Source organism: Pseudozyma flocculosa (genome assembly GCF_000417875.1).
Source record: "Pseudozyma flocculosa PF-1 unplaced genomic scaffold scaffold00019, whole genome shotgun sequence".
Taxonomy (NCBI): domain Eukaryota; kingdom Fungi; phylum Basidiomycota; class Ustilaginomycetes; order Ustilaginales; family Ustilaginaceae; genus Pseudozyma; species Pseudozyma flocculosa.
In genome coordinates, this window is record NW_006920887.1 from 429,431 (window position 1) to 450,168 (window position 20,738).

The window sequence follows — 20,738 nt, forward strand, 5'->3', positions numbered from 1 at the left end:
GAAGGTCGCAGTTGTGCGGTGCGTTGGTATCGATGGACAGACAGGCAGACAGAGAGAGAGAGAGGAGAGGAGAGGGAAGGGAGGGCGCGGCTCGCGGCGTCAGAAGCCGAGGCCGTCCCACCTGCCTCTCAACCTCCTGGCCAGCTGGATGTCGCGCTGCATAATCGTCACTCTCTTGCCGTGGATCGCGCACAGGTTGCTGTTGGTTGGTCGAGGGTCGAGGGCCGAGGGTCGAGGAGACAAGAAGAGGGAAGCAGGTACATCGTCAGCTGGAGCTCACTTCACAGGTCCATAGGACCGGGGGGAAGATACTCACGCATCCTCAAACAGCGAGACGAGGTAGGCCTCTGTGGCCTCTTGGAGCGCGAGGATGGCCGAGCTCTGCCACCGCAGCCCGACAAACTCGCCGCCGCCCTGGTAATTGGTGATGAACGTGTTTGCAATCTCGCGCACGACGCGGGCAAAGGGCAGCTTGCGGATCAGGAGGTCGGTCGACTTCTGGTACCGCCGGATCTCGCGCAGCGCCACGGTGCCCGGCTTGAAGCGCGGCTTCTTGCGCGTACTCGTCGATGCCGTCGATGCGTCTCCGACGGCGGCGCCGGACGCGGGCCCACGACGCCGCGGTGCCTGGCCGCCGACCGACTTGCGGCCCGTCTGGCGCTTGCGGGCCGCGAAGGGGGTGAGCATGGCTGTGCCGCTGCCGCTGGCGCTGACGTCGCCGCCACCGCTGGAGCTGGCGATGGACGTGTCGGCCAAGGAAGGGCGACCGCGCGATGCCATGGTGGTGGTAAAAGTGGGTTTAGAGACGAGCGATAGGAGCCTTTCCGGAAAGGCTGCGCGAAGGCGCAGGGCAGAGAGCACAGAGGCGGGCTGGCCCGATGGGATGAGGTCGGATGGCAGTCGCCTTGTCCGCGCGGCCGTTTCCTACAGCCTGTGAGAGGCGCTGGTCGCAGCCGGTGAATAGGCTGAGAAGGATACCTCGAAGACCAAGCCGCGGTAGGGATCCGAAGGCCAAGGATGAGGGGCGAGGGCCGAGGGCAGGAGCGGATGCGAGCCGACGACGGCGGCGGATGATGGATCGACGCAGTGAGCAGTCGCTCCGAGGCGTTTCGAGGGCAGTCCGTAGATGAGCGGCGGGCAAAGAGGGCGGTGGCGGCCGAAACTTTCGAGCGGATGGACGGAGGAAGGCGATGGAGGTCGGGATGGACGACGGTCGGTCGAGAGGCCATCACGTGGTGGCACACAGCTTCAGCGGAGGACAGGGCAGGCGCTTGACCCACCCTGCCTGCCAGGCCTTGGCCTGCCTGGCCCGCTTCCAAGCCCAGGAGGAAAAGGCCGAGGCGCGTCGCGCGCGTCGGACGGGGCAGGTCCAACCAACACTCCGCTCTCCGTCGGCTCCGTCGAACAAACACTGCCACCACCACCACCACCACCGCCGCCGCCGCCGAATCCGCCACGCTGCACCGACACACGTGCAGCCATCACTCACAACGTCCGCCTTCATCTCCCTCGCCGTCGACACCGTAGCCAGCCTCCGCAGCCTACCTTGCTCGGGCCCGCACTCGCCGTCGGTATCGCCGTCGTTGACACCCTTGCCTGCTCCGCCATGGCAGCCCCGCCTGACCGGGCCACAGAAGATGCCGGCGGCGGCAGTGACGCACAACTGCCTGACCTATCTACCGATACCACGTCCGCATCGATCGTCGTGCGCCCTTCGTTTGAGCAGCTCAACGCCACCCTCTTCTCGCGTGGCTACCTCCGCGCCCCGCTCAACGTCGCAGGCCTGCCCCAGCACTCGGTAGAGGCGCTCGCCGACGCCCTTCACGCCATCATCGCACAGCGCGAAGAGGATCTCGAGGTGCGCAGCGTACTCACCGCAAAGACGCGCACCCTCACCGCCTCGCTCGAGCGTGCAAAGCGCTTCCTCAAGGACGAGGGCGAAAAGTGCGCAGACAGCGAACGCAAGGCAGAGGCGGCAAAGGCCAAGGCGGCCGCCGTTCAGCACGCCCTGCAGGCAGAACAGCTCGCGCACAAGGCCACAAAGGACGCCCTCACAAAGAGCCGGAGGGAGCTTCAGCTGGTCAAGGCATCCGCGCTCCAGCACCGCGCATCCTCGGACCGCAACGTCGCCCGCGTCCGCGCACGCATCGGCGAAGTCACCGGCACCGCTCTGCGCCTGTCCGTTCCCGACTTCCGCATCGTCTCGAGCGCATTCGACGAGTCGCTGCCCGGCAGCGGCAGCGCCAAGGCGAGGGCGCCCACACTCGCAGAGGAGCAGGTCGAGGAGCTCGAGAGGAACCGCGCAGAGCTCGTCGACTACAACCGCGCCCTCAAGCGGCTGGCCACCGAGGCCATCAATGCCGTGCGCCGCGCAGACGCTGAGCTGCTCGACATGGTCGAGGCCGAAGAGCAGGACAGCCAGAAGAAGGCGACCGCCGGCGCAGGACCATCCGCGTCGTCCTCCAGCTCGGACCTCGCATCATCGTCGTACGGCAGCGGTGGCGCCAGCCAGAGTGCCAGCAAAAAGCGCGCGTCGACGTCAGATGCGTGGCTGCAGGGCCATGGAGCGCTCTTCCAGCGCGACCTCTTCCCCGCCGCACATCCTTTGACGACAGCCGCGGCAGCAGCAGCCGTCGCCGGTGCTTCTGGTTCCAGAGCGGCGCCGGCGCACCCGGCACTGCAGGCGCTGTCCCGCGCCACCGACCATTTCGCAGACCACGTGCAGACCTTGCTGGATCTCCGCACCACGCGTCTCGTCCACGAGGCCGAGTCGCGGAAGCGCGATGCCATCGAGGCCAAGGAGAGCTCGTGGCAGGCGCAGCTGCACTCCGAGGTCAAGGCCGAGATCGAGGGCGACGCCCAATTCTCGGTAAACCGCCACGACGCCGTACTGAGCGTCAACGGCGCGCTCACGGCCAACAAGAAGCAGGTGTGGCAAGAGGAGAAAAAGGAGCTTGAGAGGAAGCTCCTCGATACCGTCAAGAGGCTGGCGGTGGCCGAGCAGAATGTGGCGAGGAGGGAAAAGGAGCTGAGGAAGCTCGAGGAGAGCGAGAGGCGGGCCAGGCGGCTGATCGACGAGCAGCAACGGCAGCAGCAGCAGCAGCCGACCGCCAAGGAGGGCGATAAGGAAGGGGATGGCGCCAAGGCCGGCAAGGAGTCTTCTGCATCCAACATCGAGGCCGCCCGGAACGAGCTGCAGCGGGAATTCGACGAGGCCAAGGCCGAGAAGCGGCGGTACGCTAAGCTCTCCGAGACCCTTGAGCGGGATCGGGAGCAGCTCGAGAGGGCTCGGGAGAAGCTACGCGCCGAAAGGGCCGAGTCTCGAGCCATGTCGGCGGCGGCAGCAGCGGCGACGACAGCAACCCAGCTGCAGCAGGACCAGCCAGCCCCCGCTCGCAGGACGGTCTCGCGCCTGGATGCGTCGGAGATGCCGGCACGGCCTGCTGCGGCGATCGAGCGCCTGCCGCCTGTCATCGAAGGGCTTGAATTGTCGCCAGCCGCCGATGAGGGAGGCGACAAGATGGAGCTCGACGATGCACCGGCGGCGGAGGCGGTACCGGCTTTGTCTCCAAGCCATCCGGCGACGGCTGAACTCGCTGTGGCGCCGGCAGGCGAGGCACCTGGATCCGCCGTGGCGACGGGATCCAACCCTGAACTCGATGCCATCTTCGGCCGGGCTTTCTCTGCACTCGCCACGACGTCGATGTCGAGTCCGCCGTCTACGGCGAAGGCGGCAACAAGGACCCCCGTCGAGAAGCCTCGTCGCCAATCGAGTCGGCTCAGCTCGTCATCGTCCACTCCCCCGACATCGGATGTCGTCGCGGCGGAGTCGGCGGCTGTCCCGACAACCGAGAAGCGCAAGAGTCGGCGTATCTCGGAGCGTTCCGAGGACAGGCACGAGGAGGCCGCCACCGTCTCGGAGGGTTCCGAGAGGAAGCGGCGTAGGGTCGAGACGGAAAGCAGCCTCGCGGAACGGCGCAGCAGCAATAGCAGCGGCAGCACTACAGGACGCCGGTCAAGGACGGAGGTTGGCGCGCCGCCGCAACCGTCGTCGTCATCATCATCCACGGCGCCAGCAGCGCCGTCGTCCGCAGCGACAACGAGCCGGTCTACCCGCCGGCCCTCGACGCGCGAGCGACTAGAGCAAGAGCGGCCGTCATCGGGAGGGACCGAAGATCAACGTCGCCCTGCCGCGTCTTCCAGGACGACGGCATCTTCGGCTCCGCTACCACGTCGGCCACGTCCGGCGGCCTCGTCGTCGTCGTCCTCTGCCCCGACCGCCGCTGCCGGGCCTGCACCATCCGAGGACCAACCGAGACGACCTTCCGCATCGCGCGTGACGGCCCCGACAGCTTCTAGCCTGAATCGCCGCGTCGCGTCGTCCTCGTCTGCCGCGGGCGCGACGAGGGAGAGGGAGAAGGCGCGCGGGGAGAAGAGGCTGCGCGACGAGGCGAGAGATGCGAGGGTGCTGGACAATGCCACGAACCGCGTGTCGTCCCGGGACAAGGGGGGTCGCGGCGAGAGGGAGAGGGGAAAGGAGAGGAAGGCAGAGGTCGAGGACAAGGGCCGGACACAGGCGTCGTCCCGTTCTGCTGCTTCGACCGCGAGCGCGACACGCAGCCGAGCTGGCGCAGCGGCAGGGACGACGACGGCGACGGCCAGTCGGGCTAGACCGGCGACGGCGGCGGCGGGGACGGGTCGATGAGGGCCGAGAGGTGTAAGCCTACGCGGGGATGCACAGATGATGATGGGTATTGCAACTTTGACGAGACTGTCTAGAGCAGGCTCTTGACCTTTTGCCACCACTTTGCGCGCTGTCGCGCCTGCGGCTGGGGCTGCGGTTGGGCCTTGGGCTGGGGCTGAGGCTGCGGTTGGGCCTGTGCCTGGGTCTGAGTCTGGGTCTGTGTGGACTGTGCGGGGCTATCGTAGCCCTTCCAGGTGCTTGGAAAGTCAAAGACGAACAGGTCGTCGACAAAGGGCTTGACAAAGACCTGTGCGGTCGACGCAAAGGAGGGGGGAAAAGAGGGGGGAGTCGATTGCCAGATGAGCACGGGTGCGCGAATGGGCGACGGGTCGTCGGGGAAAGGGAGGAGACGAGCCATACCTTGAACTCGTCGTGAACGGGATCGGTCTCGAGGTAGTAGTCTAGGTCGGCCTGGGACTGGAAGAGGAGTACAAAGGCATGCTGTCACGTCACGGGGCGGGTCAACGGGGGGAGCGGAGATCAGAGTCCGCCTCGTTCACTTTGCTCGACCTCCTCTCCTTGCTGTGCTGGCAAGCTGGACTCACGTCAAAGTCCTTTCCGAACCCCTCGGGCGAAGTATTGACGCCTCCCTGCGCATCGACAAAGTAGGGTCGTCCCGTATCCGGATGGAGGCAGGTCGAGGGGAGGAGAAAGATGCGGCGCTGGATCTCGTCCTTCTCCTCCGGCGTCGTCGAAGCGTGGTACTTGAAGGACACTATGTGCGTTATCGTCATCTCGTCGTTCGTCCGTTCGGCCGATCCGTCGTGGTGGTGGTGGTTGGGAGAGAATGGAAATGAGGAAGGGCGACGGGGAGCGGCGCGGGATACATAGGGGCCCTCGGCGAGGACGGAATCGGTCCGGTCCGGTACGGTGCGGCCGGTGGGTGCTTTGACCCTCCAACCTGCCTCGATACGCACGAGAAAGAGAGAGAGCGAGACCCTCCACCCAGCCGCCTGCTAGGCCAGGCCTGGCCATGCAGGGTCCCTCGGAAGATCTGCGTTAGTCACCGAGCGACAGACCCACGGCGGGCGCGCCCTATCTGACGTTTGCACCGTACCTCGCTCTCGCTGCGCCGCGCTCCTTGCGGGCCGCTGTCATCAGTCATCCCCTCCCTCCTCGTCCCCTACCTCCTGCCCGGCTGGCCTGCCGTACGACCAACGCGTTCCGAACATCAGTCAGAGTTGCAGATCCTTCTCTGCTTGCTTCGTTCCACCTGCCTCGCTCACCTTCCAGGCAAGCCGCGCGTGGTAGGCAGGCCAGGCAGGCTGCCGGCCTCGGTCGGCTTACATCGTCTCGTCTCGCTATGGAACCGCCTCGCCTGAATCTTGACTCTAGCGGTACCGGTACGAAGTAACCAGAAGCAAGCAAGGCTGTGCCGACGTCATCCCCATCCCGCCAGAGTCAAGACCAGCCGACCGTCTAGGCTTCGGGGAGCACCTGATAGCGCGCCTCGGGGCCAGGACGAGTATATAACCCTCCCTCGCCCCTCCTTCCCTCTCCTCCTCCCCACCAACAATCTCGCCCCCCTCTGCCTCCATCTCGCTCACACTCACACACAGACGCACGCACAATGTCGAACCCCTCTCAATCCGCCTCGATCTCGTCGACGGGCCAGCTGGGCGGCGGGTCGGACGGCCTGCCCTCGAAGCGCTCGGCCAACGGCAACCCGAACCAGAGCGCCTTTGGCGGCAACGCCGCCTCGGCCACTGGTCCGCAGACGTCGACGGGGCCCCAGCAGGAGGTGGCGGGCACGCTGCCCAACAACTACAGCCTGGGCAGCACCAAGGCCGACTACAAGGTGCCCACCAACACCGTCCCCAACGATACGCCCGCTGGCGCAGACGGACAGACTACCACGGGCGGCCGTGGCGGCGATACCCTGCGCGATGGACTGCAGAACCACGTGAGTCCTTCAGTGCCGACATTCGAACAGCCTCTCGGATCGATGGTTGCCTCGTCCAGGAGGTAGCTGATGTCCAAACTACTTGCCCGGCTCTGCTCGATCCAAACAGGAGGTCGAGATGCCCGCTACCAAGCCCCACCTCCAGCCCCAGTCCAACGAGACGTCCAAGCCCCCCTCGGCCGACCCCAGCCTGCTCAACGACGACAACTGAGCCCTGGTCCTAGCATCGTATCCCGAGCGCAGCCCGAAACGCCAACCCCCAGCCCGCATCTGTATCTCTAGCATGTGATCCCCTCCTGTTCCTTCGAGTCGCACTCTTCGCGCCTGTCTCATCAGTCGAATTGCAATCCCGCCCGAGCCACCGTCTACTGAACGTCTAGCTGTACCGAGCTGTACCGAAGCGCGTCCCCGCCGTCGCCTAGAGCCGCCAGCGCTTGCCCACCTCGATCCCGTCTTCGACGGGCGCGGGTCGGGGCAGCTTGACGTCTCCATCGGTGCCCGTGCTCGCCTTTGACTCCTCGCCCGTCGCCGCCGCCCGCTTCTCGAGCGACGCCACGTCCAGCCCGTTGCCGCGGCTGTCGACCTGCATAAAGTTGGGGCGCAGGCGCGTGATGCTCACGTAGCCGTTCTGCACCGCCCACACGTCGGTGCCCGGCTCGAGGGAGCGCGGACGCAGCAGCGAAGACATCTGCGGCGCAAAGTGGATCGAGTGCTGCGGCACCGGCGCCGACGCGGGCAGGTACGCCGGTGGTGGTGGCGCCGAGCCGCCTTCGCCCTCGCCGCCCTTGGCCTGGGCGGCCGAGCCAATCGACGACGAGGCAAACAGCGGACCGTACCGGTTCTCCCAGATGCGCGTCCAGAAGACGTCGGGCGCGCGCAGCGTCTCGGCGAGGGGCACATTGATGCTGTAGCACCCGACCTCCTTTTCGCCCGCCCAGTCGGCCCACAGCCGCTGGAGGATGCGCACCGTCAGCTTGTGCGCCACGTCGCGGATGGCAGCCAGAGGCTCGGGGCCCAGGCCGGGACCCTTGGCCTCACCCCGGTCCTGGAGCGTCGGCGGGTTGGTCATGAAGTGGCCGTACGACACGGCAATGGAGCGCACGCCGCTCAGCGACGCCGCCTGTGCCGCTCCGAGCGTGCCCGACGAGAGGGCAAAGGCCGTGCCCGTGTTGCCTGCGGGGTCGTAGCGATGGCAGGACGACGCCTCGTGGCATGGGTCAATGACAGGCGCGGCTGAAGGGCTTATGGTCTCAGTCCGGGCGTCTCGAGACTCACGTCCAAAGTTGGGGCCCGATACGACGAGGTCGAACGGCGTCTTGTTGGATGCTGGCGAGGCGGCCATCTCTGCCGGAGTGTCGCCAAAGAAGGCATCCTGGTTGAACAGACCGGCGTTCGAGGCCGTCGTTGGCGACTGCAGAGCACAGGTGGGGGCGGAGCGTCAGCGAAGAGGGGGGCCTTTCTTCGGCGCACAGCTCCAAGTACATTTTTGGACTCACACCGTCGACGAGAATCCACTCTGCGTACTCGCCGCGCTCCCTGTTGATCGGTCTCCGAGTCGCGCTCCAGCACTTGGGCGTGTCGGGGTGCGAGCCGTCGGCGTTGCCCTTGATCGGGTAGTAGCTGCGCCGAACGAAGGAGGGGTATGTACGGTCAGCCTTGGTTGGCACCGCAGGGTCAGAAGATAGGCTGCGAGCTACTCACTACCAGAAGCTGACGGGGCCGGCGAGCGAGAACTGCATCGAGCCCCACGACTTTTGCGAAGACGGCAGCACGACGGTCACGTCCCACCCTGCCGCGAGCATCTCGTCGTACAGGCCGAGGACGTGCGGGGAGTTCTGCAGGGACAGTTGATGGGGGCGGGTATGAGCGAGGGTCAGAGGGGTAGCGCAACGCAGCCGAACCAGCCTCTGGGGGAGCTCACCTTGCCCGGTGGGCCATCGTCGTTGACGAGGAGGACCTTTGGTTTGGACACGTTGGTCGGTCGGCTGTAGTCTAGCTTGTCCATGTTGTCAGATTCCGGAGCCGAAACGACGGGATTAGAGGTATCGGAAAGCTGGCCGGTGAGGTCTAGTGCTGGACGAGGGTGTCGGTAGCCTTGCAGCGACGACGAGATGGAGTCGTCTCTATAGACTAGGAGGGCGACGACGAGGGCGAGGACGGTGGTGAGGAGGGAGTGGAAGCCGATGGCCATGAAGAGGGCGGAGGGAGGCTTGCTGGTGACGAGGAGCGGGAAGAGACCAGATTGATGCCAGCAAGGGGTCAATGGAAGAAAGGGTGAGGTCGAGGGAGGGAGTGGCTTACGGTCGCACAGACGCCCAAGTGGCAGCGCATCGGCAGTCGGCGACTGGAATAGACCGAGCGTCTCTCGGCCGGCTGAGCTCCTGTCGCAATGACGCTGCTAGGCTGCGAGGCACCAAGGGGGCTCACGACCTCGCCAGCCCACCTCCTCGACGACCACCACCACCAACATCAGCATCCTGACCCACCGACTTCTACCGCAGACCGCCCACGAGATGCCGCACAGCTCATCGGGCTACAGCCACGTCAGCGGAGTCGGGCACAGCGGCGGCGGCGGCATCAACGGGGCCGATGGCGGTGGGGCCTCGTCGTCTACGTCGCCCGCCGCATCGCGCTCCACGTACCACACGCCCATCCACCCAAAGGCACCGACGGCCAACCTCGTCTCGTGCAAGGTGCTCGTCTCGCTCATCGGCCAGATCTCCATCTGCGCCGCCTTCCAGCTCTGGGCGTTTTGGTACACCCGCGCCCAGCCCTGGTACGAGGTGCCCGTCATCGATCCCGATAACCTCAACGTCGAGAACCCGGAGAATTCGGCTCTCTTCTTGGTGTGAGTGGCGGACGGCGATGGACGAGGAGCGGAGAAGGGATCGCTTGGACTGGAAGCTGAACCGTCCCGCCCTCTGCGTGAAACCTGGATGATTGCCGCAGGTCCTCGTTCCAGTACATTGTCGGATCGCTCGTCTACAGCACCGGCTATCCCTACCGCAAGCCAGTCTACACCAACAGTAGGTCCACACCGCTCGCACCCTTTGGCCGACGCAGCGCACGGCGAGGCGACCGAGCTGACCGACAGACTCCCTTCCTCGGCCTTTCCTCCCCGCGCACCGTCGCCAGTCTGGCTCATGACGAGCGTGACGGTGTTGCTCCTCTTTTCGCTCTACGCCCTCTTTGTCCCTTCGGGCATCGTCTTCGACACCCTCGGCCTCGTCTCGTTCCCGCGCTCCTTCCACTGGGCCCTCTTTGCCGCCGTCGTGTGCAACACGGTGCTCTGCTTCGCCTTCGAGTCCTACCTCTCCAAGTACGTCGTCAGGCTCGTAAAGGGCCTCCAGCGCATGGCGCGCAGCCGTGGTCGAAAGGGGGCACGCAGGCGACACGCCGCCAGCAGCAGCAAGATGTACAAGGTCGTCGAACGGGGTATGGGCTTGGATGGCGAGGCGTAGCGATATGCACCAGCGCACAGATCGAGAGAGGTGATCGACAGAGCGAGAGAGAGAGGGAGAGGCAAAGATGGAGTCTGTACTTTTAGAATGGGTCGCTTCCCCCGCCACACAACTCGAACTCGTATACCAAAAGATCCTCGATCCATCGATCGACCGACCGACCGACCGACGCATCGACGTCGCAGAGAGGGTGCCAGCCCGTCGGCACCCTCTTACCAGCCAAAGATGCCGTCGGCGATGCGACCCATGACGCTCTTGTCGCGCGGCAGCTGCGACGCGTTGGCCGCCTCGCCCGACGACTTTGATGGCGTCCCTGCGCCTGCACCGGCACCACCGCCGGTCCCAAAGAGGCTGCCGGCGACGCGGAAGGGCGATCCAGCCAGACCAGAGGCGGTCGATGCCGAGGGGCGCATGGCCGACGCGCCCGAGATGACCGAGAGTGGCCGTCCGTAGGCGTGCTGGGTGGCCGACGAGGATCCCGCGCCGTTGTTGTTGGCCCCGCCTCCGTTGTGGGCGAGGGCGCCCGACGAAGGCGAGGTGGACAGCGACCTGCGGTGTTCGACCTGCAGCGACGAAGAGGAAGCCGAGGCAGCATTGCCGTTGTTGCCGTTGTTGAAGGCGCCGCCAAGGCCCGCACCCGCGGCGGCCCCGCCAGCAGCGTACGCTGACCCGGCCGCCGTACTGGGGATGCTGAGGGGCTTGGACCCGGCGCGGAACACCTCCTTGGTCCTGCTGCTCGGCACGATGTCCCTGCGCAGCGCGGCATCGACGCCGTTGGCTAGGCTGATCTGGTGGAAGTTTTCGTCTTCCCACCGCACGCCGACGATGCACGCGCCCGCCACAATCTCGCCGTTGCGGCGCAGTGCGTGGAGCGCCTGGAAGCTCGCCTCGTAGACGAGCCGCGTGCAGCACGGCAGGAAGGGCCCCGTCGGGTTGGCCTGCGCCTGGTCCTGCGCAGAGCCGCTGCCCGTGATGTCGATGGACTCGATCATCTCCACCCCGCCGATGCCCGCAAACAGCTCCAGCACCGCCTTTTCCATCCAGTGCGGGTAGCCGTACAAGAGCACGGTGCGCTGCGCCCGGTCCAGCACGGCGGCGCGGCCCGTCAGCGCCTCACCGGCGCGGCCTCCGTTGCTGCCACCGCCGTTGCCGCCAGGCGAGACGCCGGATGGGGTCACGGATCCACCGAGGCCGCTGCCACTTCCGAGTCCGGCGCCACCAGCAGCTCCTGCACCGCTGCCGCTGCCTGCACCGACACCGAGGCCCGCCCCGCCAAAGGACGAAAAGGAGCTGTTGCCGTAGAAGGCGGAGCCGGGTGAGGAAGGCTTGACGTCGTCGAGTATCTCCTGCGGCGGCGCATCGTCGTCGTCGTCTTCCATACCGGCGGCGAATGAGCTGGACCGCCCGCCGCTGGGGGGGCTGGTGGCCGCACGGAACGACCGGCCGGGCGAGAAGCTCGTGTCGCCCGAGCCCGCCATCCTCGACGCGGGAGTATCGGGTGCATTCACGCCGCCGCTGCTGGGCGCAGGCGTCATCGACTGGCGACCACCGCGCAGGCCGCCCGCACCGAAGATGCTCCCCCGACCGCCGCGCCATGCCCCGGGCCCCACGGATCCGGAGCGGCTGACTCCGTCAGAGTCGTCCCGCCTGTCGTTGAAGAAGCTCGAGCTGAAACGACCGACGGGAGACGACTGGTTGCGCGACGAGGACGAGGAGTCGTCTTTGGTCGACTTGGAGGCGGGCGTGCCGAAGGCGGTGCTGGCCTCGGCCTCGCCCTTTTCCGGCGACCCTGGCTCGAGCTGGCGGGCGGGCGAGCGGTAGGGCTGACGACAAGGCAAGCATAGAGGAGGGTAGAAAGGTGTCAGCATACTGGCTATGAGGGGCACACTGACAGTATACGGCGCGTTCGCAGAGGCGCCACTGCGGGGCTCACCTTGTCGCCTCGGACCTGGCTGAGGTAGCCTGGGACATAGCTCATCTGGGGCTGCTGGTTTTGCTGCTGCTGCTGGTAGGGCGAGCTGAACTGTTGGGTCTGCGGCTGGTTGCCGTATTGCTGCTGGCCCTGCGGCTGGAAAGGCTGCTGCTGTGGTTGCTGCTGCTGCTGCTGCTGGGGCTGCGACTGGCTTGCAAAGGACGGCGGGCCAAAGTTGTTTGGCTGGTTCTGGCCAAAGAGCCCCGGCTGCTGCTGCTGCTGCTGCTGTTGTTGTTGTTGTTGTTGTTGTTGAGGTTGCTGGAACGACTGGCCAAATCCGCCGCCCATCTGCTGGGAGGATGCTGTGCTGCTGCCAAAGGGGGCGCCGCCCGAGGACGAGGAGCCGAAGCCGGAGCCAAAGGGCTGCTGTGGTCGTTGCTGCTGCTGCTGCTGCTGGCCGAAGCCCGAGTTGCCAAAGAGACCACCGCTCTGCTGCTGCTGCGGCTGCTGTGGCTGGCCGAAGAGGCCGCCTGGCTGCTGCTGCTGCTGAGGGCCCTTGTTGAGGTCATTGAGGGAGAGGGGTCCGGGCGAGGAAAAGGCATTGCCAGAGGCACCCGGCGGCTGCTGCTGCTGCTGCTGCTGCTGCTGGTTGGCGTTGAAGAACGACATGCTGGGCGTGGCTATGCAGCCCCGTTGTGAGTGGCTGCGGAGACGAGATGGTGGTCGATGCGATAGAGAAGGTATGCGGGGGCTGCTTTCCTCCTGGATGTTGTTGAGTGTTGATCTTTGCGCGAGAAACGAGGAAGCCCAGCAGTTGCCTTTCGTCTGTCGGCCGGCTGGAGCGAGGACGGTGGGAGAGGCCAGGCCAGGCCACGCCGGCCAGGCCAGCCCAAGGCAGGCGCAGGCGCAGGGCGGCATGCACAGGGCGATCACCATCTGGGCGCGCCACCCTGGCTACGACCAAGACTTTGACTGCCTCTCTGCCTCCACACGCCCTGCTGGCTGGCCGGCCGCCCGGCAAACTTGACTGCGAGCGGCGTCGCCGCCACCCGTACGTTGTTGGCTCCCCGCTGCTGAGCCGCTCGACTCGAACGACGCCACCTTCGCCGACGACGGCCGCCCTGCTCACCGTCCCACGACCACATCACACTCCCTCGACCGGACAATCTCACCGCTCTTCGCCCCCTCCACCCACTTCATCAGCATGTCGCCTGCCGCCACCGCCTCTGCGTCCCAATCGCCCCGGTCAATCGTCATCGTCGGCGGCGGCATCGTCGGCGCGTCAATCGCCTACTACCTCTCCCGCGCCACAGCAGCAGCGGCAGCAACAGCAGCCGCGGCCGCATCTAGACCCCGCATCACCCTGGTCGAGGCATCGGCCGCTCCCGCCCCAGGCGCCTCTGGCAAGGCCGGCGGCTTCCTCGCGCTCGACTGGCACGGCGCCGCTACTGCCAGCTTGGCAGCGCTCAGCTTCAAGCTGCACCGCCAGCTCGCGGATCAGGACAACGGCGCGGAAAAGTGGGGCTACCGAGAGGTCGAGACGTGGCAGGTCAACGTCGACTCGTCGCTCAAGGAGCGCAACGCCAAAAGGACAAAGGGCTCGCCCATTCAGTGGCTGGACCAGGACATTGTCAAGTCGACGCAAAACATGGGAGGCAGCGGGACCACTGCCCAGGTCACGCCGCGCAAGCTGACGCAGCACCTGGTCGACGAGGCGCAGGACGCGGGCGTCGAGACCTTCTTTAGCACCCGCGCCACCGGGCTCGAGTTTGACGACGCGGGCAAGGTCACCGGCGTCAGGGTGGCGGCGACCCAGGGTGGCAACGAGCGGACCCTCGAGGCGACCGATCTGGTGCTGGCAGCGGGGCCTTGGACGGGCAGCCTGGTGACAAGCCTCTTCCCGCGCAAGCTGATGCCTTCGCACCTCAAAGGGGCCGCCTCGATCGATGGCTCGCGCGCCCACAGCGTCATCCTCGAGTCGCCGCCGGCCCATCCGCTCTCTGCCGATTGCCTCTTCACGGAAATGGCCTACGGTGCTGGCGGCCGCAGCGCCGGTGCGCCCGAGCTGTACTGCCGGCCCGACGGCACCGCCTACGTCTGCGGCGGCTCCGACGACGTCCCGCTGCCCGACCTGGCCGACGATGTCGGCTTCGACGCCAAGAAGGTGGATGCACTCATCGAGCAGAGCCGCATCCTGTCGCCCTCATCGCTCGACGTCGACAAGGGCGCCAAGGTGGTGGCGAGGCAGGCGTGCTACCTGCCCATCAGCAACCGTACGGGCAATCCGATTGTCGGTGGCAAGGACGGCGTCTACGTGGCGGCGGGCCACAGCTGCTGGGGCATCACCAACTCGCTGGGCACGGGCAAGGTGCTCGCCGAGCTGCTGCTGGACGGCAAGGCGACCAGCGCCGACATCCGCAGCCTGATGCCGCAGTAGCAGCGGAGACCCGCATCGTAGATAGGTGGCCCTATGCCCGTCCGGTCTCTGTCGATAGAGCGTCCTCGTCCAACTAAGGCAGGCATGTCGAGAGAATGTGTGAACTGAAGCCACAGAGGGATCCCGAACCGGTTTGCCGCGGCGACGAGCGTCGACGAGCGTAGTAGCGATGGTGGTGGTGAGGAGGAGGAAGAGGCGAAGGCGAGCTGCGCCCGTGGGAAAAGCCCGTCGCGACGGGAGGATGTGGAGGGGTGAAAAGGCGCGGCGAGGCTGTCAGGGTGATGAGACAGAGGAGGTCGGGGCTCAGCCACGCCTCGCCTCCTGTCGCAGCGCTCGTCTTCCTTTGCGCCCACCACCACCACCACCGAGCTTACCGTGCCTCTTTCACGAGCCCGGCCAAACATCCTCTCCTCTTCATTACTCCGCAACGCTCGATCCTGATCCTCCCCACGACCGGTCGCCATGGACGAGGAGGCGGCGCTCAAGGCCGAGATTGCCAAGCTCACCGGTGCCATCAGCAGCCACAGGCATACCGCAGCATCTTCTTCCAGCGGCCCAGCGTACGGCTATGCGCCATACAGAGGTCGTGGCAGGGGCAGAGGCGCTACTAGCTATCCTTACTCGGACAGGGGGGCGAGCCGGGGCCGCGGCCGAGGACGAGGCGCGCCACTTCCGGCCCGCAACCGGACCCTCATCCTCAACGATCCAGCAGCGAGCAAGGCGACAGCAGCGGCGACGATGGCAATGGCGTCCACACCAGGCGACGGCACCGACTCTGCCTCGAAACCGGCCTCAAGCCTCAGCAATGACAGCGCGATGCAGAGCGCCGACTCGACCAACAACGACGGCGGTGCAGCTCCCTCAGCAGCAGCAGCGTCCTCGGACGGCTGGATCAAGCGCAAGACGACCCACAACATGAGCCTGGTCAGCTCCTCGACCTTTCAAAAAACGTGAGCACTGCATGCGCCGTATGCCGGCTGTCCCGATGCCCTCTGCTGACCGTACCCTGCCTGCCCTTTTTGATCGCCGCCAACGAAGCGAGCCGGCCCGCCTCGCCGCCATCGCCGCGACGCAGACCGCCAAGGCCGAGGCGAGGGCCAAGGCCAAGCAAGAGGCCGAGCAGCGCAAGTCGGCAAAGTGGCACGCTTCGTCGGCCGCCGCCGCGAAAAAGGGCCGCGGCAAGGCGGGCGACGCCTCGGTGCGTCGGGGCGACAACATGGGCGAGGTCGTCATCGACGGCGTCGTCTTTGAGTTCGACCCGAGCGGCACCAAGCTCGTCAAAAAGGCCGTTCAGCCCCCGTCGGACGCTTCCGCCGACGCCGGCGCCGGCAGCTCGACCTCTGACGCGGCGCCATCGTCGGCTGCGGCATCGACGGCCACCCCACTGCGCACCTCGATCAACGGCCAGGCCTACGTGCGCACAAAACGCGGCAACCTGGTCAGCGCCGAGCTAGTGGCCAAGAAGCGCGCGCAAAAGGAGCAGCAGGCCAAGCTGCGACGCCTCGCGGCCATGGGCAAGCAGATCGGCGAGCTGCAGGGCGCCAGGTACGCCGGCCGCAAGAAGGACAAGCGAGGCAACATGACGCTCGACAATACGAAGCCCAAGGGCCTGTGCGCCTTTTTCAACAAGACCGGTGAGTGCAGGCAGCGGCGGCGGCGGCGGCGGCAGCAGCAGCGTCCGTCGGTCGACCGTGGCACGCGTGACATCTTGAACACCCGGGCCCTCCTCCTGCTTTGAACCTTTCCATCCCCCGAAATGCAGGACAATGCAAACGCGGCCTGTCGTGCCCGTTCATCCACGACGTCAACAAGATATCGCTGTGCCCGCGCGCGCTGCGGCCCAACGGCTGCCAACTCCCCGCAGGCACCTGTCCGCTGTCGCACAACCCGACGCCGGAGCGAGTGCCGCACTGTGTCCACTACCTCCGGACAGGCCGGTGCCGCAACGGCGACGACTGCGTCTACACGCACTCGGACAGGCTCGCCGATGGCCTCGACACGCCGGTCTGCGACGACTTTAGCCGGCTCGGCTGGTGCGAGCGGGGCAAGGAGTGCACGCAGAGGCACACGTGGGAGTGTCCCGAGTTTGCAGCCGATGGCAAGTGCGAGAGGAAGGGATGCCGGCTGCTCCACGTCATCCGCGCCAGGGCCGACGGTGGTGGCCCGTCTTCGAGGCCGGCCGCTGCCGCCGACGGCGATGCACAGGAGCCCGAGGGCATGCAGGACGGCGACCTCTTTATGAGGGACGACGCGGCGGCCGACGGCGAAGACGACGCGGAAGACGAGGATGGCGAGCGGGACCGCGCTGTCGGCAAGCGCAAGAGGCCGCTGCTCGAAGGTCAGGGCAGCGGCGTCGATGACGACCACGACGACATCGAGGGCGCCTCGCTGTCTGCCGATGAAGGCGTCTCGTTCCTCTCTGGCGGACCTTCGAAGCGCAAGCGACGGGGCAAGGCGTTTTCGGGGCAGAAGGACTTTATCTCGTTTGCCGACGAGGACGAGGACGGAGGGGAGGCGAGCGAGGATGAGGAAGAGGATGAGGGCGACGCAGGTTCGGCTCCCGGAGGCGACGACGAGGAGGAGGAAGATGACCACGCGTCGGTGGAGAGCGAGGACGCTGAAGTGAGCGACTCGGAGCTGGACCGTTCGAGCGGAGAGGACGACGAAGAAGAGGGGGAAGATGAAGGAGACGACGACGACGACGACGCGGACGATGCCGACGCCACGTCGGACCACGGCCCTGAGCCGACACCAGACGCAAAGGTACAGTACCGCGGCCGGGCCGACGCCGACGAGGATGATGATGGCAACGACGACGACGACGATCAGCTCGTCGAGAGCTTCCTGTGAGAATGACGGGCGACCCCACCTGTAGGCCATCGGGTCGGATGACGCCGAAGAGCAAATAGCACCGTAGCAATCATGTACGCCGTCACCCTCGACACCGCACTACGTACGGTACTCTGGTTGAGCCGGCCTGCTGCTCAGCTATGGAACTCGCGACGTGCGACTAGCGTGGGGATGTCATGTCATGGATCGGAACCTTGCTTGTCGTCGAGTTGGGTCCGCGCGAGAAGAGAAGACGTAGGCGGGATATCGACGTTGGCGAGTGAGGGCCAGGCGAGGTGGGGAGGCCGCGCCGCGGCTGGGCCGGCCGGATATTGGCCGACAAATTGGCCGCCTTTCCAAGCGGCCCCCTGGCCTGGCTGCTTTCGCTTTTTTTGCTCGGCCCTGCGGCCCTCCGGCCTGCCCCCTCACTTCCTCCTCGGAGGTCGCTGAGCCGCTGCACGCTCCACCCTCGACTTGGTAAGCTCGCCATCGACGACGACGACGACTGACCAACGAGCAGCTGGGCGAAAGCATGCGATGACGAGCCGCGCTATCGGCGCAAGCTAGACGAGTGCCGAGATGCCCGCTGCGTGGCTCAACCTGACATCCTGTACGTCTGCCTGCGCCGCCACGGCCCCTCGTCGGCCGGCATCAACCCGATGAGGTGGAGGAGCATCGCTGCGATGGTCTCGGTAGCTGCCGTCGAGCCCCCTCCGACGCTCCCTCGCTCCCCCACTTCCTTCGCGTTATCACGTATACCTAGGGTCACCACCTCGTCGGTTGTCGTCGTCTGGTGCGCTTGGAGCTCGCGGCGCAACAGCCGAGCAAAGCCGAGCGTCTCTACGTGATACAGAACATACGATGCTGCTAGTGTGGTCTCGCGAGCGAAGCGCGGTTGATGCATGGTCAGTGCAGAAGGACGACCTACCGACAGCGGGAAGCAAAGAATGCTGCGCCTAGGATGCCGGTCTGCAAAGACCTCGAGGCCTCCTCTGTCGTTTAAAGCGCCCGGGCCCGCGGTCCACTCCCTCGACCTGCTCGCCATCCTCTCCCCCCCTCCTTCGTCCCCCTCTTTGCCTCCTCCGGACCTCCGCCAACGATGGTCGTCTATCGCGACGACAAGAGCCTCCCGCTCTGGGAGGCCGCCGGCCAGCTCCCCACCTACGAGACCGCCGCCTCCTCGACGGGCATCGACGCTCGCCGTCGCCCCATGGCGGGTCGCATCCTGCTCAAGACGACGTTTGTCGCGCTCCTCGGCTTCCTTAGCCTTGCATCGCTCGTCTCGTTCCACTCGTCCTCGAGCCTCGACGGCGGATACCGCCCCACGGCCAATCCGCACCTCCAGGAGGTCTTTGCCCGCTCCCTCGACCGATGCAGGCAGGTCGCCGCGCCCGCCGGTCCGCCGCCGGGCTTCCACGACCGCACCGTCAGCGACCGCTTCGAAAAGGGCACCCGCGACATTCTCGTCCGCAACGCCACCATCTGGACCGGCGAGGATGACGGCACCCAGGTGCTCGAGGGATACGACGTCCACGTCAGCAAGGGCATCATCCAGAAGATCGAAAAGACCAGCCACGCCGCCGATCGCCAGCACGCCGACAAGGACGTCGAGGTCATCGATGCCGCCGGACGCTGGCTCACGCCCGGCCTGGTCGACATGCACGTCCACCTCGCCATCAGCAACACGCCCAGCCTCAGCGCCACCGAGGACACCAACGTGAGTCCAGCAGCGCTGCGCGAGAGCTTTGGCCGCTGTCCGACCAGCCCGTCTGCCGTATCGCTTTGCCGCCCTGGCGCTCTGCTTCCGCCGGCCAGCGCCTCGAAAGGGCAGCAGAATCGCTTCGGTTGTTGTATCAGTGTTCAGCGCGGTCCTACCGAGCGCTCGCTGACACTTGCCGACCCTTCCCCCTGTTCCTACCTCTGCGCGGCCCCCGTTCGGCACAGTCGATCGGCGCAAACATCAACCCGTGGCTGCGGACCGCGGACGCCATGAACCAGCAGGACACGGCGTTCCGCACGTCGATCGCCGGCGGCGTCGTCGCCGGCCTCGTCCTGCCCGGCTCGGCCAACAGCATGGGCGGCCAGGCTTTCCCCATCAAGTACCGCCCCGTCTCGACACACATCCCCTCGGACCGGATCATCGACCCTCCGACGTCGCTCACCCGCCTCGGTCCGGCCCGCAGCAACTCGTCATCGCTGAGCGCGGCCGACACCGAGAGGGAGCTCTTGCAGACGGGCATGGCGCGCAACGACAGCAGCTCGAGCTTCCGCCACATGAAGATGGCCTACGGCGAGAACCCGCGCCGCGTCTACTCCAAGACGCGCATGGACGAGGCGTGGGACATGCGCCAGATCTTTGACGAGGCCACGACGCTCAAGAACCAGCAGGACGCCTTCTGTGCCAAGGCCCAGTCGTTTGCGGCGCTCCACGGCGCCGACGCCGCGCCCATGGCCGAGGCCGACGCCACCTTCCCGGACAGCCTCCGCCTCGAGGCGCTCGTCGACCTGCTCCGCGGCAAGCTGCTGCTCAACACGCACATCTACACGTCGGCCGACTTTGACGCCATGATCCGCCACTCGCACGAGTGGAAGTTCCCCATCGCCTCGTTCCACCACGCCCAGTCGGCCTACCTCATCCCCGAACTGCTGCGCAAGACCTACGGCAACTCGACGCCCGCCATCAGCATCTTCCAGGCCAATCACTACTACAAGCAGGAGAGCTACGCCGGCACGCCGCTGGCGGGGGCCATCCTGGACTCGTACGGCATCGTCCCCATCTACAAGAGCGACCACCCCGTCACCGACTCGCGCCGCATCCTCAACCAGGCGGCGCAGGCGCACCACTTTGGCCTGCGGGAGTCGGTCGCGATGCGCTCCGTCATCACGGCGCCGGCCGAGAAGCTCGGCCTGGGCCACCGCCTCGGCTACGTGCGCAAGGGCTGGGACGCCGACCTCGTCATCTGGAACAACCACCCGCTCGCCATCGGCGCCACGCCCGCCGAGGTCGTCGTCGACGGCATCCCGCAGCTCGGCCGCGACGCCCACGTCCCCGCGCCCTTCTTCCCCGAGGACGCCGAGCGGCGCGGACGCAAGGCCGCCCCGCCCGCCCCCGCCTCGGCCAACTACACCGAGGCCATCGAGCGCGTCAAGGCGTCGACCGAGGCCATCCTCACCTACCAGACCGATCCGTTCCCCACGGCGCGCGAGGCCGTCGCCGGATGCACCGTCCTGCGCAACGTGTCCAAGGTCTACTCGAAGGCCAAGGCGGGCCAGGACGGCGCGAGCAGGTACACGTCGATCCAGGCCGTCGATCTCGGTTCGGGCGGCGGCGTCGTCGTCGTCGAGGGCGGCAAGGTCACCTGCCAGGGCCACGGCGACGACTGCGCGTCGGCCTGCGCGTCGCCCGCCTCGGAGCTCGACATTCGCGGCGGCGTCGTCACGCCCGGTCTGAC

General features: G+C 66.6%; 10 protein-coding genes across 10 annotated transcripts in view; 6 read left to right on the forward strand and 4 right to left on the reverse strand.

The window, feature by feature from the left end:
* Window positions 1–99: 99 nt before the first annotated feature.
* PFL1_05394 (uncharacterized protein) lies at window positions 100–780 on the reverse strand (the record flags this gene model as incomplete). Its single annotated transcript, XM_007882926.1, has 2 exons — window positions 100–199; window positions 317–780. 2 exons carry the CDS (start codon window positions 778–780, stop codon window positions 100–102), a joined length of 564 nt encoding a protein of 187 aa, XP_007881117.1.
* An 826-nt stretch (window positions 781–1,606) lies between these two features.
* Window positions 1,607–4,359, forward strand: PFL1_05395 (uncharacterized protein; the record flags this gene model as incomplete). Its single annotated transcript, XM_007882927.1, has 2 exons — window positions 1,607–4,027; window positions 4,204–4,359. The coding sequence occupies 2 exons, from the start codon at window positions 1,607–1,609 to the stop codon at window positions 4,357–4,359; spliced, it is 2,577 nt and encodes an 858-aa protein (XP_007881118.1).
* Window positions 4,360–4,775: 416 nt separating this feature from the next.
* Window positions 4,776–5,478, reverse strand: PFL1_05396 (uncharacterized protein; the record flags this gene model as incomplete). The annotated part of the gene is made up of 3 exons (XM_007882928.1): window positions 4,776–4,991; window positions 5,105–5,185; window positions 5,290–5,478. The coding sequence occupies 3 exons, from the start codon at window positions 5,476–5,478 to the stop codon at window positions 4,776–4,778; spliced, it is 486 nt and encodes a 161-aa protein (XP_007881119.1).
* Window positions 5,479–6,314: 836 nt separating this feature from the next.
* On the forward strand, window positions 6,315–6,858 carry PFL1_05397 (uncharacterized protein; the record flags this gene model as incomplete). The annotated part of the gene is made up of 2 exons (XM_007882929.1): window positions 6,315–6,647; window positions 6,757–6,858. The coding sequence occupies 2 exons, from the start codon at window positions 6,315–6,317 to the stop codon at window positions 6,856–6,858; spliced, it is 435 nt and encodes a 144-aa protein (XP_007881120.1).
* A 207-nt stretch (window positions 6,859–7,065) lies between these two features.
* On the reverse strand, window positions 7,066–8,652 carry PFL1_05398 (uncharacterized protein; the record flags this gene model as incomplete). Its single annotated transcript, XM_007882930.1, has 5 exons — window positions 7,066–7,820; window positions 7,923–8,058; window positions 8,144–8,267; window positions 8,349–8,482; window positions 8,569–8,652. The coding sequence occupies 5 exons, from the start codon at window positions 8,650–8,652 to the stop codon at window positions 7,066–7,068; spliced, it is 1,233 nt and encodes a 410-aa protein (XP_007881121.1).
* Window positions 8,653–9,160: 508 nt separating this feature from the next.
* PFL1_05399 (uncharacterized protein) lies at window positions 9,161–10,108 on the forward strand (the record flags this gene model as incomplete). The annotated part of the gene is made up of 3 exons (XM_007882931.1): window positions 9,161–9,495; window positions 9,597–9,673; window positions 9,783–10,108. The coding sequence occupies 3 exons, from the start codon at window positions 9,161–9,163 to the stop codon at window positions 10,106–10,108; spliced, it is 738 nt and encodes a 245-aa protein (XP_007881122.1).
* A 212-nt stretch (window positions 10,109–10,320) lies between these two features.
* PFL1_06898 (uncharacterized protein) lies at window positions 10,321–12,689 on the reverse strand (the record flags this gene model as incomplete). Its single annotated transcript, XM_007882984.1, has 2 exons — window positions 10,321–11,931; window positions 12,042–12,689. 2 exons carry the CDS (start codon window positions 12,687–12,689, stop codon window positions 10,321–10,323), a joined length of 2,259 nt encoding a protein of 752 aa, XP_007881175.1.
* A 535-nt stretch (window positions 12,690–13,224) lies between these two features.
* On the forward strand, window positions 13,225–14,457 carry PFL1_05400 (uncharacterized protein; the record flags this gene model as incomplete). The annotated part of the gene is made up of 1 exon (XM_007882932.1): window positions 13,225–14,457. The coding sequence occupies one exon, from the start codon at window positions 13,225–13,227 to the stop codon at window positions 14,455–14,457; it is 1,233 nt and encodes a 410-aa protein (XP_007881123.1).
* Window positions 14,458–14,919: 462 nt separating this feature from the next.
* Window positions 14,920–17,307, forward strand: PFL1_05401 (uncharacterized protein; the record flags this gene model as incomplete). The annotated part of the gene is made up of 3 exons (XM_007882933.1): window positions 14,920–15,407; window positions 15,496–16,091; window positions 16,220–17,307. 3 exons carry the CDS (start codon window positions 14,920–14,922, stop codon window positions 17,305–17,307), a joined length of 2,172 nt encoding a protein of 723 aa, XP_007881124.1.
* A 1,078-nt stretch (window positions 17,308–18,385) lies between these two features.
* Window positions 18,386–20,738, forward strand: part of PFL1_05402 (uncharacterized protein) — a gene marked incomplete at both ends in the record, with an annotated part of 3,480 nt that continues 1,127 nt past the window's right edge. Inside the window, 2 exons of the mRNA XM_007882934.1 lie at window positions 18,386–19,003; window positions 19,231–20,721. Of these exons, the coding sequence (XP_007881125.1) occupies window positions 18,386–19,003; window positions 19,231–20,721 (2,109 nt within the window). The remainder of the gene's footprint in view (window positions 19,004–19,230; window positions 20,722–20,738) is intronic.